This window comes from Asterias rubens, unplaced genomic scaffold (genome assembly GCF_902459465.1).
Source record: "Asterias rubens unplaced genomic scaffold, eAstRub1.3, whole genome shotgun sequence".
NCBI classification, from domain to species: Eukaryota; Metazoa; Echinodermata; class Asteroidea; order Forcipulatida; family Asteriidae; genus Asterias; species Asterias rubens.
Window position 1 is genome coordinate 28839 of NW_022985713.1, and position 14437 is coordinate 43275.

Here is a 14437-nt window from a genome sequence, read left to right on the forward strand (position 1 = left end):
TATATTTAAAATCTGGACCTCACAATAGCCGACCGGTCTCTCCGCAGAGCCGCCGGAATATTCATGTTTAATAATAATAATAAGAATAATAATAAGACTTGTAATGCGCACGTATCCACCCTGCTGGGTGTTCAAGGCGTAGTAAAATCAACAACAAACAAAACAATACAAAGAAAAACAGACACAACAAATATTAGTCCTTGAAAACCTGTGACATAAGATAAGTTTTGAGAAGAGATTTGCATGTAGTGGTACAAAGACAAGTTCTAAGATTAAGTGGTAGAGAGTTCCAGATGCGTGGCGCAGCTGAGGAAAAAGACCTGTCTCCCCATGAGTGTTGGGTTCAATGAGAAGAAGCATGGAACTTGATCGAAGATTTCTTGATGGAGTGTAAACTTGGAGAAGTTCAGAAATATAGAGGGGAGCCTTGCCATTAAGTGCTTTGTGGACAATGAGCATCAGCTTGAAGATGATTCGTTGAGAGATATGGAGCCAGTGTAGTTGTTTCAGAATGGGGTGATGGAACAGGATTTCTTAGACATTGTCACAATGCGGGCAGCAGTATTTTGGAGGCGTTGAAGACGGGAAATCTGGTTGTTAGGAAGACTGTAGAGAAGAGCATCGCCATTGTCAAGGCGAGAAGTAACAAATGCATGAATGACCTTTTCAGTGGCTTTTGAGATCTTCCTATTGATGCAGTCATTAACATATGAATGCGTTGATTCTGATAATTCAAGTGCGCTGGAGCATTTGTGCATACAGATGCGTGTACACACAAATCACAGCGACAAGTCCCAAAAACATCATGGAATTTCACTCTTTTTGGTAAGCCAATCACTCAAGAAAAAGTTACCTGAGTGAGCAGGAAGTCTTTATGTGGCAGCAGTTGAAATATTTTACCAATCAGAAACACCAACACACATAAGAACTTCGAGAAAATCAGAGCGTGATCATCATAACGGCTGCAGCTTAGTCAGCGCCAGATTAAGATGTTTTTTTTTTCAGAATCAACAACATTCTATATAAGGTGCGTTACATTAGCTTCCCTGGGTCGACCTCGAAGTGATCACTCGGGTGAGCCCCTGACAAGAGCTAATAGAACGATCACTCACCCTCTCGTGGTGACGTCATGCATCTTGGGCCAGCCCCAAGTAACCCACTCCACAAGCAGGGCACTTGGGGCTGACTCGGCTGTGAGCCCCTGGAATGACGTCAAAGCTATTCAAACGTACTGGGGCAGATCGGGGTCGATCTAGGAAAGCTAATCAAACGCACCATAGATTTACACATGGTGCTAACGCTGACCTTAAAGAAATGTAGTGATTGTCTAATTACAATATCTAGGTGTTTTGGGGTTGTGAAAAATAATAATAATAATAACATGCATTTATATAGCGCTTACATGTAATACCAGATTTTGAATAGCAGGTAAAAAATAAAAGTGGAACAAAATGAATCATTCAAAAACTAGCGTAATAAACAATTATAAAAAGTTTGCATAAATAAACCTTTCACAGACTATGCAACGATTCAAATTATAATAGCATAATTTATTAAATAGTAGACTTTTATCTTTTGATTATGATTTTTCAAAAACAATAATGTCAGGATGTTATTTCTAATTTTTATACCGTTTCCGACATGTCCTTCCATGTGTGCTGGGGTGGGTTTGTATCCACATTCAAGCCGGGCACCTATAACAAAAGAGACAATAGGTCCACGGTTGCTATTACAAAGAAAAGCATTGTGGTCCACCATGGTTGCTATCACAAAGAGTTAAACAAAGGAGGGTCCAGCTCTAAAATTGATGTGAAGATTGGTCTTGGGATCCCCCAGAAGCATTGGTTTTTGACCCCCAACATGTAGGTCAAATGTCAAGGTTGTTATGGCTCAAACAAAAGAAATTTTTAAGATGAATAAGGTAAATGCCAGTAGGGCAATTGTGTTTGTCAACACACCATTTTTTGTTTGAATGGCACAGTTGATATATAATATTTGCACCCAAAACCTTGTGGACAAAATTAATCTGTCCATTCATCGTGGATTTGAATTGTGATGTCATTCGTTTGCTTAAAGTAAGAGTTAAAAGGTTATTATGTCCCAAAACTACTGTTCATAAGCAGCTGTGTGAAATTGGGCCCTGAATTTGTTTCAGGTGGACATACATGACTATTAGTGTTTAATGTGTATATATATATTTTGTTTTACCCTCAGGAACACCCTCACCTGTTTTGTTAGAGAATGAGGAAGATTATGTGGAAAGTAGTGGTTATGGTCGACCATTGACAGCTACATGTAATGCAACAATTTCGCATGTGTCATCCTACCAATACCGTAACCCTTGCGATGCTGTGGATAATATGCTTCTTCAAGCTTCTAATCATCGTGGTAACACTGAAAGATTTGCACCCCACAGAATGAAGTCTTCAATCTTCAAAACACATGAGACTGATTTTGGGCAAAGGTCTTGTGATGAAAATACTTTATGCTTAGATGAGACAGATGGACGATTGCCATTTAGTCGAGACAGTATCCAGCCTACTGTGGAGTCAGCATGTGATATCGGGGTAATAATAAGCAGCTTTACAATTCATTTTTTGCTAAATATCATTGAAAACGTAAATTAATAAACCACAAAGGAAACTCACTGTAAATATTAGTTTATTTAGGTTAACGAGCGCGTGTGTGCGCGCGAATCTACGTGTGGCACCTTGCATTGCGAGGCGTGCGCAATGATTTGGGGGCAGCGTGCACGACTGCGCGTGAGGATTCATGGCAGCAAGCTTGATAACTGGAAAAGGGTGATTCCTGTGATGAGTTCTTTGCCCTAGCCATAGGCTTTCACTAGATTCTCTTTTACCACACCACAATAGCGCCCTCAAGAGCCCATACATTCCCTATGTCTGTCCCCATGTGTTGGATAACTCAACCTCTTTTTCTCTAGTGTTTGACCTGAGCGGACGTGTTTGGATTTCCGTCTTCGAACATATTTTATAAGCTTTTAGATTCTCTGTTTTTTTGTAAAGTTTTATACGGACAAGAGTTTACAAAGTTTGTATCGTCTTTATTATTAATTAATCTTTACCGTTTTCGTTTTCTTCGCTTGTAAGATAAACTTCGAGTGGCACGACTTCGGCCTCGCTCTCCCTCTGCAGATTCCACAGGGAGAGATATTCCTGTTTCCTTTACTGGGGACATGCTTTCCGTGCCTCTGGCTCCTGGTAACATTTCCGATGTTAATGCTAGGGCTGCGCCTCTCGGGCCTCCAGTCCCTATGCATAATGATAATGCCCTTGCTGGGGACACGCTTTCCGGGCCTCTGGCCCCCAGCACTTCAGGCTTGCTTGTTAAGGCTGACCCTCCGGGGCCTCCAGTCTCTAACCCAAGCATTAAAAAGCCCAGGAAGGATAAACATACACCACGTAAGCGTCCCGGGGCTATGCCTTCCGGGCCTCTATCTTCCGGTACCTTGGACCCTGCCACTCAAACTGCTCCCTCCGGGGCTCCGGTTTCTGAAGCGAGACCTAAAAACATGGCCTCTTCCACACCCAAGACTGACTGTGGCTCTTCAGAGCGCAAGTCGTCTTGCCCAACTCGTCAATCTGACCAGGGCAGACCACATCGAAAGAAGAAACGGCGTTATTCTAGTCAAAGCTCCCTGTCCTCGGATGGGTCCGCTTCTTCGTCTAGCTTTTCGGCTGGTGAGCGACGCCTTCGCCGCTGTAGCACTTCCACCCGCTCAATGCTGAGACAACTCACAGCTACTGTGTCAGCATTAGTGCAACGACCAGCTGCTGATGCTTCAGCAGACGTTGTTCTGCCTGCTTCAGCAGTTGTTCTGGATCCTGGTCAGATGTCGGAGGAAATCCTTTTCACTTTTTCCCTCTGATGAGTTTTCTGATAATTCTGATTCTCGTCCACGACGGTTGGCCCCTGCTCCTTTGGCTTCCCTCCCCCATGGGAGAGCCTAACCCAGATAAGGCTAAAGAAGTTTCAGCCCCCTTACCCCCTGGGGATGGAGAGTTTTGCACCCAGATCAACCTGTCTGCTATTCTTCAGGCAATGAATCGGGGGACTCTGTCATGCTTTCCACAGCCGACATTAGACTGCGCCGGGTTATTCAGGATATGGTTTGTGTCCTAAATATCCCAGGGGAGGAGGATCCTACACCTGATCAAGGAGCCCGCCAGTCGTTCAAAAAACGCACCGGCCCGGCTGAGTCTAGGGCCTAGTCCTTCCCAGTCCTCCCTGTAGACCGCCTCTGTGCTGACCGTATTGAGGTTATCGCAGGGGTTAAGAAATGGCTCCCTGTGGCTAAACGTGATGTCCGTCATTTTCGGGTTCCGATGAATGACTTTGACAAGTTTCTTGCGGTTCACACCTTACCTGACGCAGCACGTGACAAAATAGCAGCCGACTCCCGGGGGCGCTCCTCCCTCAGGTCCCCGTTCTCAAGTAAGGAACGCAATACACTGGAAGACACCCTCGTCAATGTAGACAAGGCCTCCAGAGCTGGTCTCCGTGTTACTTGCTTCCTACAACTGCTCTCTGAGTACTTGGTATGCTCCTGTGAGTCAGACTCACCAGTGTCAGCTAATGCAGTTGAGCTGGCTTTCCGCTGCCTGGACGACAGCTTACGCATCTGCATGGACCAGTTTACCCGGGTACCCGCTCTGGCTACTTCTACCCGGCGGGGAAACGTCCTTGATGCAATTTTTCTCCCCGCCGAGGGGGCTCGGTCTCGACTCGAAGCCCTCCCTCGATTGGGTACGGACCTCTTTGCGGGTAAATTCCAACAGACCCTTGAAGAAGAGGCCAAACGCATCAAAGCAACAGACAAAATTAATCAACGCAAGTCTTCCCAGAATGTGTCGGGTCGTGGTGGGAAACAGGGCTCTGGCTCCCGCTTCCTTCGCAAGCCCTTACAACCATATAGAGCTGCAGGTCGTACTCCATCGACTAGCCCAGCTAACCCCTACTCTTCCCCACAGCCATTGTTGGCTCCCAGTGCCCCGCGCGGCAGCCACAATCGGGGTTCCCGGATTTCATACACCCCTCGCCCCAAAGCTAATTATGGGAGCGGTCGGGGTAGGCCATGGCGTCGGTGACGCTTTTCTTTTAGCGGCCCCCTATTACGGGCCCGTGGGGGCCGCCTCCAGTCTTTCGCAAACACTTGGGCCCTTTTGTGCAACGACAGATGGGTGCTCGATACTGTCACTCATGGATACAAATTTGAATTCATGAGCAACTCTCCTTCGTCGTACCTCCCACGGCCTACGCCGATCCCATCCGATCATTTTCAACGCTTGGCTCTAGAATCGGAGATTCTTGCCTTACTTCAAAAAAAGGCAATATACTGTGTCACCAAGGAGGACTCGAACCGTGGGTTAGTTTCTTCCGTCTTCATCACTCCGAAAAACAGCGGAGAATGGCGCCCAATCCTAACCTAAGGCCGCTAAACAAGTTCATTCGACCACGTCGGTTCAGGATGGAGTCCCTCCGCACAGTCCTAAATTGCCTCACAGTTCCGTCTTGGGAAGCAACACTGGACCTGAAGGATGCGTACCTTCACGAACTTGTGTCAGAACATCACCGCCATTTCATCCGCTTCCAATATCGGGGAACAACATTCGAGTTTCGGTCGCTCCCCTTCGGACTGTCCACGGCTCCGAGGGTGTTCACGTGACTGGCAAAAACTGTTGCAGCATTCCTTCGCCTCCACATCATTCAATTTTTTGTCTACCTCGACGATTGGCTCGTTGTAGGCAATTCCGAAGCCGAAGCACACTGGGCGATGGATCTCACCCTCTCTTTAACAAGAGATTTGGGATTCTTCATCAACGAAAAGAAGTCCCATTTGACACCTTCATTGAACCCAACTTTTCTCGGGGCTGTACTGAACCTTCAACGGGGCATAGCCACACCCACGGAGAAGAGGATTCACAACCTCCTGGAGTGTGTAAACCTCTTCATCTCTGCAAGAGTGACACCAGCCTTGGCCTGGTTACGCCTCTTGGGACTAATGGCAAGCCTAGTAGATCTAGTTCCCTGGTGCAGGATGCGCATGCGCCCAATCCAACTCCATCTTCTAGCCAAGTATCGGCCAAAACGAGACCCCCTGTCGTTAGTGGTACCAATACTTCCCCAAGTTCTCTTACATCTCAACTGGTGGCTTCAGCGGGAAAATATCAGCTGTGGCAGAGTTTTTCCCGTACCTCAACCAACCATGACCCAAACCACGGACGCATCCCCCTCAGGGTGGGGGGCACATATGGGACCACAGACCACCGCTGGGACATGGTCCCAAGTAGAGAGATTGTCCCACATCAATGCTCTCGAGTTACTGGCAGTCCATCGAGCCCTGATACACTTCACTCCCAAATTGGGGGGAAAACACGTCCTCATCATGTCCGACAATTCAACTGTCGTCTCTTACATCAATCGACAAGGGGGACTCAGTCTTCAACCCTTTGTGTACAGACATGGGACCTCCTCTTTTGGTGTCTGGCAAACAATGTACACCTGTCTGCATCCCACCTCGCAGGGAAAACAAACACCTTGGCGGATGCCCTGTCCAGGGGCAGGGTCACCCCCACGGAGTGGACTCTCCACCAGGCAGTGGTGCAATCCATCTTCCTGAGGTTCGATTGCCCTCACATAGATCTATTCGCATCATCCCTAAACAACCAGCTACCGGTATACTGCGCTCGCAGTCGGGATCCTCAGGCTTGGGCATCAGACGCCCTGTCAATCAACTGGGAAAACATGTACGCTTATGCTTACCCCCCCCCCCCCCCCCGATCTCACTAATTCCAAGAGTAATAGCCAAAATAGAAGTGGAGACTTACAGGGTGCTCCTTATTGCACCTTTCTGGCCTCGACAAGCATGGTTTCAGAGGCTCATTCGCCTCCTCATACATCCCCCAGACTTACTTCCCCGACGGGCGGATCTCATTGCCCAACCCCGGTCGAAGATCTACCACCCGGGGTCGGAGAACCTCCACTTAACGTGTTGGATGTTGTCCAACATTCCTTCAGATCAGCAGGCCTTTCATCAGACGCTGCATCCATGGCTGCCAGAGGCTGCCGAAAGTTCACTAGAGGGACCTACGACAGCCGGCTTCAACATTACCATAAATGGTGCCGGCACAACTCTTTTGATCCCTGCCCTGGTGATTTTCTGATGAAACTCTTCAATCAGGGTCTCACAGTGGCCACTATTCGGGGCTATTGTGCTGCTGTGGGAGCAGTTCACACTGGGTTCCCAGATGGATCTTCCATCTCAAACAATAACGCATTAACCCAAATGCTCCGGGGCATGTTCATCGAGCGCCCCTCGAACAAAAAGCTTCTCCCTGCTTGGGACTTAGGACAAGTCCTTCACACTTTGTCTAGGGCCCCGTTCGAACTGCTATCGAATGCCTCACTTATAGATTTGTCTGTGCAAACAGCATTCCTGATAGCTACGGCAACCAGTAGAAGACGGAGCGAGATCCATGCCTTATCAATTGACACAGGTCACACATGCTGGGAACCAGGCGGTGTCCCCCTCGTCCCAAACATTATATTCTTAGCAAAGAACCAGTCTCCTACACATACACCCCCCCCCTGACATTTTCGTTCCAGATATCAAATCGTTCTCGTCAGAGGACAAATTATGGTGCCCTGTTCGGGCTCTGAAGTGGTACATTGCCTGACTAAGACGCTCAGAGGCCCTGTAACCCAACTTTTCATAACTACTACCAGCCCATATAGGGCAGTTTCACCTGACACCATCTCCCGCTGGATAGTTAGAGCGATACGTTCATCCTTGGCTTCCTGGCCTTCACCCATGACCGATAATCATCCAATTAGTGCTCATGAGACCAGGTCCATGTCCACTTCATGGGCTTTTCTTAAAGGTGTTCCTCTCTAGGATATATTACAGGCAGCAGCCTGGAAGACACCTTCCACATTAATGTCATGTTACCTCCGAGATGTCCAATCATCCGGAGGAAAAGTTGGCGGTATTGCTCTGAGTGTACCTCAGCCCCCTGCGGCAGCCCTCCAGGAGTGACGAGACGTTTCTCCTCTGGCCTCCAATCCTTGGTGAGTAGTCCAACTTCCTTTTCTTGTTTTCATGGTTTGGGAGAACATGAAGGGACTATAAATAGCTATCGGTTTTCCGAGTGGTTGTTTTTACTACGACATGCCTCACCCTTAGGCCCACCGCCTTCTCTTCTGTGCCAGTCTATGCAATTGTAGGTTTAACAGGTAAGGGAGTCCCTGAAGTGGACTCCCCCACATCAAAGGTGATTTGGGAGTCCGCGAAGGGACGATACTTACCTGTTTAACCTCCCTCCTTCCCCGCTTAGGTTCGGCGTGTGCTGTGTCTTTTTTACTCACACCTCAAGAAAAAGAGGTCGAGTTATCCAACACATGGGGACAGGCATAGGGAATGTATGGGCTCTTGAGGGCGCTATTGTGGTGTGGAAAAAAAGAATCTAGTGAAAGCCTATGGCTAGGGCAAATGTGCAATTGTAGGTTTAACAGGTAAGTATCATCCCTTCGCAAATTACCTTTGATTTGGGGGAATTCATTGCCTCCTCACAAAAAAATGCTACTCACACATTACCCAGAGAACAAGAACTCATAGGGTTCGTGACCAGTTTCTTTCTGACACCGAAGAAGGGCACCGATGTCTGGCGACCGATTCTGAATCTAAAACAGCCCAACAGATTCATCGGACCAAAACGCTTCAGGATGGACACAATGTGGGTGGTCCTAGACTCACTGCTGATTCCATCATGAGCTGCGTCACTGGACCTACAGGACGCATAGGCCTTCATGTACTGTTCCACCGTGACCATTACAACACTTACGAGTTTACTGTTTCCCCTTCGGTGTCTTCACGATAATTGTGAAAGTGATCGGGGCACATCTTCACAGACAAGAGATTACCACATTCGTATATCTAGTGGATTGGCTCGTTGTGGGCCAGTCCGAGGCGGAGGCTCGATCAGCCATGTCCATGACACTAGATTTAATGAGCTCCCTCGGGTTTATCGACAAAGAGGAAAAATCTAGGCCGAAGCCAACTCGGCTTCCAATTTTTTCGGCCTCCAGAGGGGGATCGCCGACCATCTCACGACTGGGTGGCGAACCTACAGCAATTTGTCCAACTTTTTCTACAGAGAACATCAGCCACAGCCCTTGCTTGGCTACGTCTCCTTGGGCTCATGACCAATATGGTGGACCTTCAGCTGCACTTGCTAGCTTTTTATCCACCAAAGCGACACTAGTTGGGTCACATGATCCAATACCTTGCCATATTCATCCCCGTCTTCGGTGGTGGCATCAAGAGGCAAATGTGGCATCGGGTTTGTCCTTTCGACAACGCCGGCCATCCGTGATCATCATGACAGATGCTTCATTGACGGGTTGGGGGCAACGCTGCCCCCACGACAGGTGTGCAGCATATGGGAAAAGAACTTATGATGCCTTCACATCAACTTGCTGAAGGTGTGGGCAGTGGTAAATGCCCTTGAGCGGTTCAAACCACTGATATCAGGGCACCATGTGCAGATCAGATGCGACAACACAACTGTGGTCGCCTACATGTACATCAACCACCAGAGGGCACTTGATCCCCATCTTTGTGTCTACTGGTATGGAACCTCCTCCATTGGACCAGCAAGTCCAATATTCAGCTTTCAGCGTTCATATCGGAAAGCTTTCGGAAAGATTGTCCCGACAGAATGGTCACTGCTTCCAGAAATTGCCCAACTGCTCTTCAGGCGGATGGATAGACCGGCCACATGTGGACCTATTTGCAACGGCAGCAAACGCTCAGTTGCCCGTGTATTGCACTCGGTGCTACGAGCCCTTGGCCCTTCATACGGATGCCCTGTCAATGGCAAGGGACGGGATTGCTACGAGCCCTTGGCCCTTCATACGGATGCCCTGTCAATGGCAAGGGACGGGATACTAGAGTACCACTTTCCCCCAATCTCCCTCCTGTCAAGAGTGCTTGCAAAGATATAGCGCGAAAACCGCAAGATTCTGCTCATTGCGCCCAATTCCCGTCCTTTTAACCAGCTGATATCTTTGTGCCCGAACTGAAGTTTCTGTCCTTGGTTCCGGAAGACAGACTATGGTGTCCTGTACAGGGGCTGAAATGGTATCTCAACTGCACCAAGGACCTACAGGGGGAGTGCAAGCAGCTGTTCATTGCCTCTGTTCCCTCTCACTGGGCAGCATCCAAGGATACGATTGCCCGCTGTATTGTGCAGGCGATCAAATCTGGCTCACCAACAGATTGGCCTACGCCTTCGGTAAACCTGGCCCATGGTCATGCTCCAACCACAACAGCCGGGACTATTTTTTGCTTTCACCTGCCAAATCTCGCAAAGTTCCATGGTCATGTTTCGGTACTTAGGGACCATGAATAAATTAAGAACGCGGCCGCCCGCAGGCAGACTCGTTCCAGAATGAGTCTGTCCCAAAATTGTCACGCGGCCGTCCCAAGATGGATTAAGCGTTCAGTGATTTTTAAGGTCCCTCATTATCGAACTCTATTGTTGGTGCCTTTTGTTGTTCAGATTACATGGACAAGGCAGTCATAAGTAAGCCACGAGGGGGTGAAGGATTAGTGTTTGTGGTCTAGCTCAGGTATACACCAGACAATGGGTTGGAGATAATAATTATGTCCATGTACAGCCATGTGTTTGCCAAAACCAATATGCTACTGCCATATACATTAACAAGTTGAACTGGTGACAATTCTTAAATTTGAAATCATTGCCAACTTATTTTGGTTCTACATGTAATTGTTAAATTAGGACCCGGGTTAACAGAGATTATTACACTTACGAGATTCGTTCATAAAGGTACCGCGAAATCATGCTGACCGGCTCGCAATCACACAAAACACACGCAAAATTACACAGTAAACAAACGCACTAGCCAGCGACACTCACACACAGTGTTTTCAATATACAGGCCTACTAGTCTTGTTACTTTGCGTGGAACAAACTATAATGCAAGAAACTGTGAACGCTAGAGGGCTTTCCTTAACAATGTGTTAGTGGGAGAGTGACGCCCTCTGTTGGTAAAATATTGCGCAACAGCTTACAAAATTAGTTACAACCGCCTTGAGATAAAAGACTCAACATGTCAGCACATGCTCGGAAAGCTGCAATAGTAAGCAGCGTTGGTGCCCAAGCTAAATTCATACAATACAACATTGTTTGCCGTCGCTGGTACGGTGGGCATGTCAACAACGTTGTGAATTTTCAGCAGTTCCTGAAAACTACATAACGTGTTGGCTTCCTTGTTCAAACATGAAACATTTTTGATACCCTGGATGAACAAAAAGAGTATAATTTTACTGTTTAATGTAATATGTTTTTCCTATGTTTTATTCTGTTGTATTTTGGGGGATTATTTTGCAGGGTGGTCGCGCAAAGACGCAGTATTTTCTATTTTTTAATCTGCGGTTGTGTTTTGAATTCAAATTTTTATAAATATAAATTAAAGAACCATGTAGGGAACACAATTAACGTTTACATGAATTTAATATTAATTTTTCAATTGAAATGAAAGAAGACTTATTGCGTGAAAAGGGCTAGGATTAATCTTTTTGTAAACTTGGAAAAAAAAACACTCAAAATATTATTACAATTATTAAATTTACATGGATTCTCTTTTAGTTTTTTGTTTATTTATTGAAACGACAGTAGACGTACATGTATAGCTTATTGCAGTGGAAACAACTTGGGTTGATCTACCCGTGAGTAAGCCGATTATAACTACACACTGGTTTTCGGCCAACACCATTGTTCCTTTGTTATACAGTGGGTCTTCCTCGAGACCGGGTGGTTGGAGAACGCGTTCCACTCAGTAGGTTTTCTTTTGTTCAAGTTGTCACGCGAAGGAACGCGCCGCGACGCGGTCGTTCCCGTGACATAATTTATCCATGGTCCCTTACTGTTGGATCTTTTTGTCTCATTTGAAGCTTCTCTTATTTTACCTTGCATTACTATGTCAACCATGACACATCTTCTTTGCCCTATCTAAGACTACACCATCCATAAGCCTATGTTCTATAACATGATCAGTCTGAATGTTAAAGTCCGAGAGGATCTTGACTTGGTCGGTCTCTACAACTTTCTCTGGAACATGGCTGTTTAATGGTCAAAGATTTTGCAAGCACTTGGAAACAATTTTTTTTGCATAGATCCCAGTGACAATACATGTATGAAATACAGTCTCCTCTACCTTTTTAAACATTCTACACTTGACTTCATTACATTTGTCTTGAGCTGCAGTTATCAAGCCCTTGGTTTTCTACTTCAGTTCTCCATGCCTTAATCAATTCCATTACTTGGTCCTGTTCAAGTAAACCGATAACTCTCCTCACCCAAAGCCCTTAACTGTGCTTCCTGACAGAGCTACACCATTGGATTTACCTCTTTCACCTCTTTATTGCCATTCAAGCACCTTTCTCTAGAAAAAATTGCATGCCGATGTCTTTGCTGAAAATCCTGATGGTCTGCACCAAAGAAATGATCTCTGCCTCATTCTTTGCAAGCAAAACGATTTTTTACAATTGATATCATGTGCATAAGTTCTATAGAACCGAGAAAAAGGGAGATTTCTAAAATGAGCTCCATACATAAAAGTACCCTATTTGTGTTAGGGAAACAAAGCATAGCACACTAAGAGCATACATGTGCATACTATGTCTATCTGCATAAATGTCACCCCTTCATTTTTATCATATCCCTAAAAAAAAGTTTGGGGTGTATAAACAGGATTATGTGTTTGTAAAAGTTGTCATCTCCCAGTGGATAACTATACATCTTCCTACATTAATCGGTTTATTATGTCCCCATCATAGATTTGTTAAAGGAACACGTTGCCTTGGATCGGGCGAGTTGGTTTATAAAAAGCTCTTGATATCAAATGTATATGGTTAGAAAGATGTTGTAAAAGTAGAATACAATGATCTACACAAATATTTCTCAAAATTGCGTGGTTTTCCTTTTACCTCGTCGACTAACACGGTCGGCCATTTATGGGAGGCAAATCTTTGACTCCCCTAAATGGCTGTCCGTGCAATTTCAAAGCAAATATGTGTGGATCATTATATTTTACTTTTGAATTATCTATCTAACCATGTACATTTCATAACAAAAGGTTTTTTAAAACACTTTTCAATGACCAACTCGTCCGATCCAAGGCAACGTGTTCCTTTAAAACTTGGAAACAACATGGCAAAATTGAATTTGAGGTTTGTTTATGCCAAACTTGATAGAATTAATTTGTTTTATTATTATTTCTTGTTTTGCTTATAGGATGTATCTCTGGGAGAATTGTGTGAACGAAAGCAAGAAATTTTGTATAAACTCAGTGGCTTTAGCAGTGGTAAAAGCAAGAATCCATGGGAGAGAAATGAGTCGCTGCCAAAAACAGTCGCATCACTTTGGACCATACCTAATGACTCAATCACCAAACAGTAAGTATGCATTGTAATGCACCTAACACCTTAAATTATTTATGGTTTAGAAACAGTTAAAATGTTTTCCCATCAAGTTTAAAGCCTGTATTCTATTACAGAAAATAGCTCACCTCCGATACCTACAAATGCATTTACAATGCGCAAGCGCAAGCGACTTCGCTGAACAAAAACAAAGCACCCCTCCTTGCACTGCAGGTCCCGTGTGTACACACAAATAATGCCCTTCCTTTTACAGCGCCCATAGTGTCAAGTCGTTTTTTCCCAAGCTCTATCAAGACAACGTAGCGTTACACACTATATAGGCAAGCAGTCCAGTTTCCGGACAACTCCGTTACGATGTCAGAATCGACGAAAGGAGAGAAGAAACCTATCAGAAAATTGAGATGTAGATTCTGCGGTGCTCTCCCCTCGACCTTAGAGTTCGACATCCACGCAACATGTCAGAGATGTCGCGTCTGGAAAAACCGTGCAGGTCTGCTCCGGCTGGTCTACTGCGAATTGGAGATATTTTACGGCCTGGCAGGATAGTCTGGAACGCAAGTCACCTACATGTACCAAACGGGAAAGTTTCCAGGTTTTGTCAAAGATTCTCCAAGACACTACATCTTCATCTAACCATACGATGTTTTCACCAACTCCCCCGCTGGATGTCAATTTGTCAATAACGAATTGTGGTGCTTCGGAAGTATTGTCACCCTCCAGTCATTTTTTTGATCGCCCGTTCCCCGCCTCTGCCGGACAGTCCCATCTACACCAGGTTCCGGCAAAAGAGTTCCGGGCATTTCCTTCACACTGCACCGCCAACTTCCAGGCCTAAAAATGGTCTTTCTTCCCTGGCGATCCTCGCAGATTTCAGTCAACACCTAATAATACCTTTTCGGCGCCCTTTGGTAGTTTTGCCGGCTACTTCCCGCAGGAACAGCCACCGGATTCTGA

The 14437-nt window shown here is 46.0% G+C and overlaps 1 protein-coding gene across 1 annotated transcript in view; it reads left to right on the forward strand.

Annotated features, from left to right (window-relative positions):
- Positions 1 to 14437, forward strand: part of LOC117306304 — a 94024-nt gene that overhangs the window by 24975 nt on the left and 54612 nt on the right. The window contains exons 4-5 of the mRNA XM_033790899.1: positions 2215 to 2567; positions 13338 to 13498. Of these exons, the coding sequence (XP_033646790.1) occupies positions 2215 to 2567; positions 13338 to 13498 (514 nt within the window). The remainder of the gene's footprint in view (positions 1 to 2214; positions 2568 to 13337; positions 13499 to 14437) is intronic.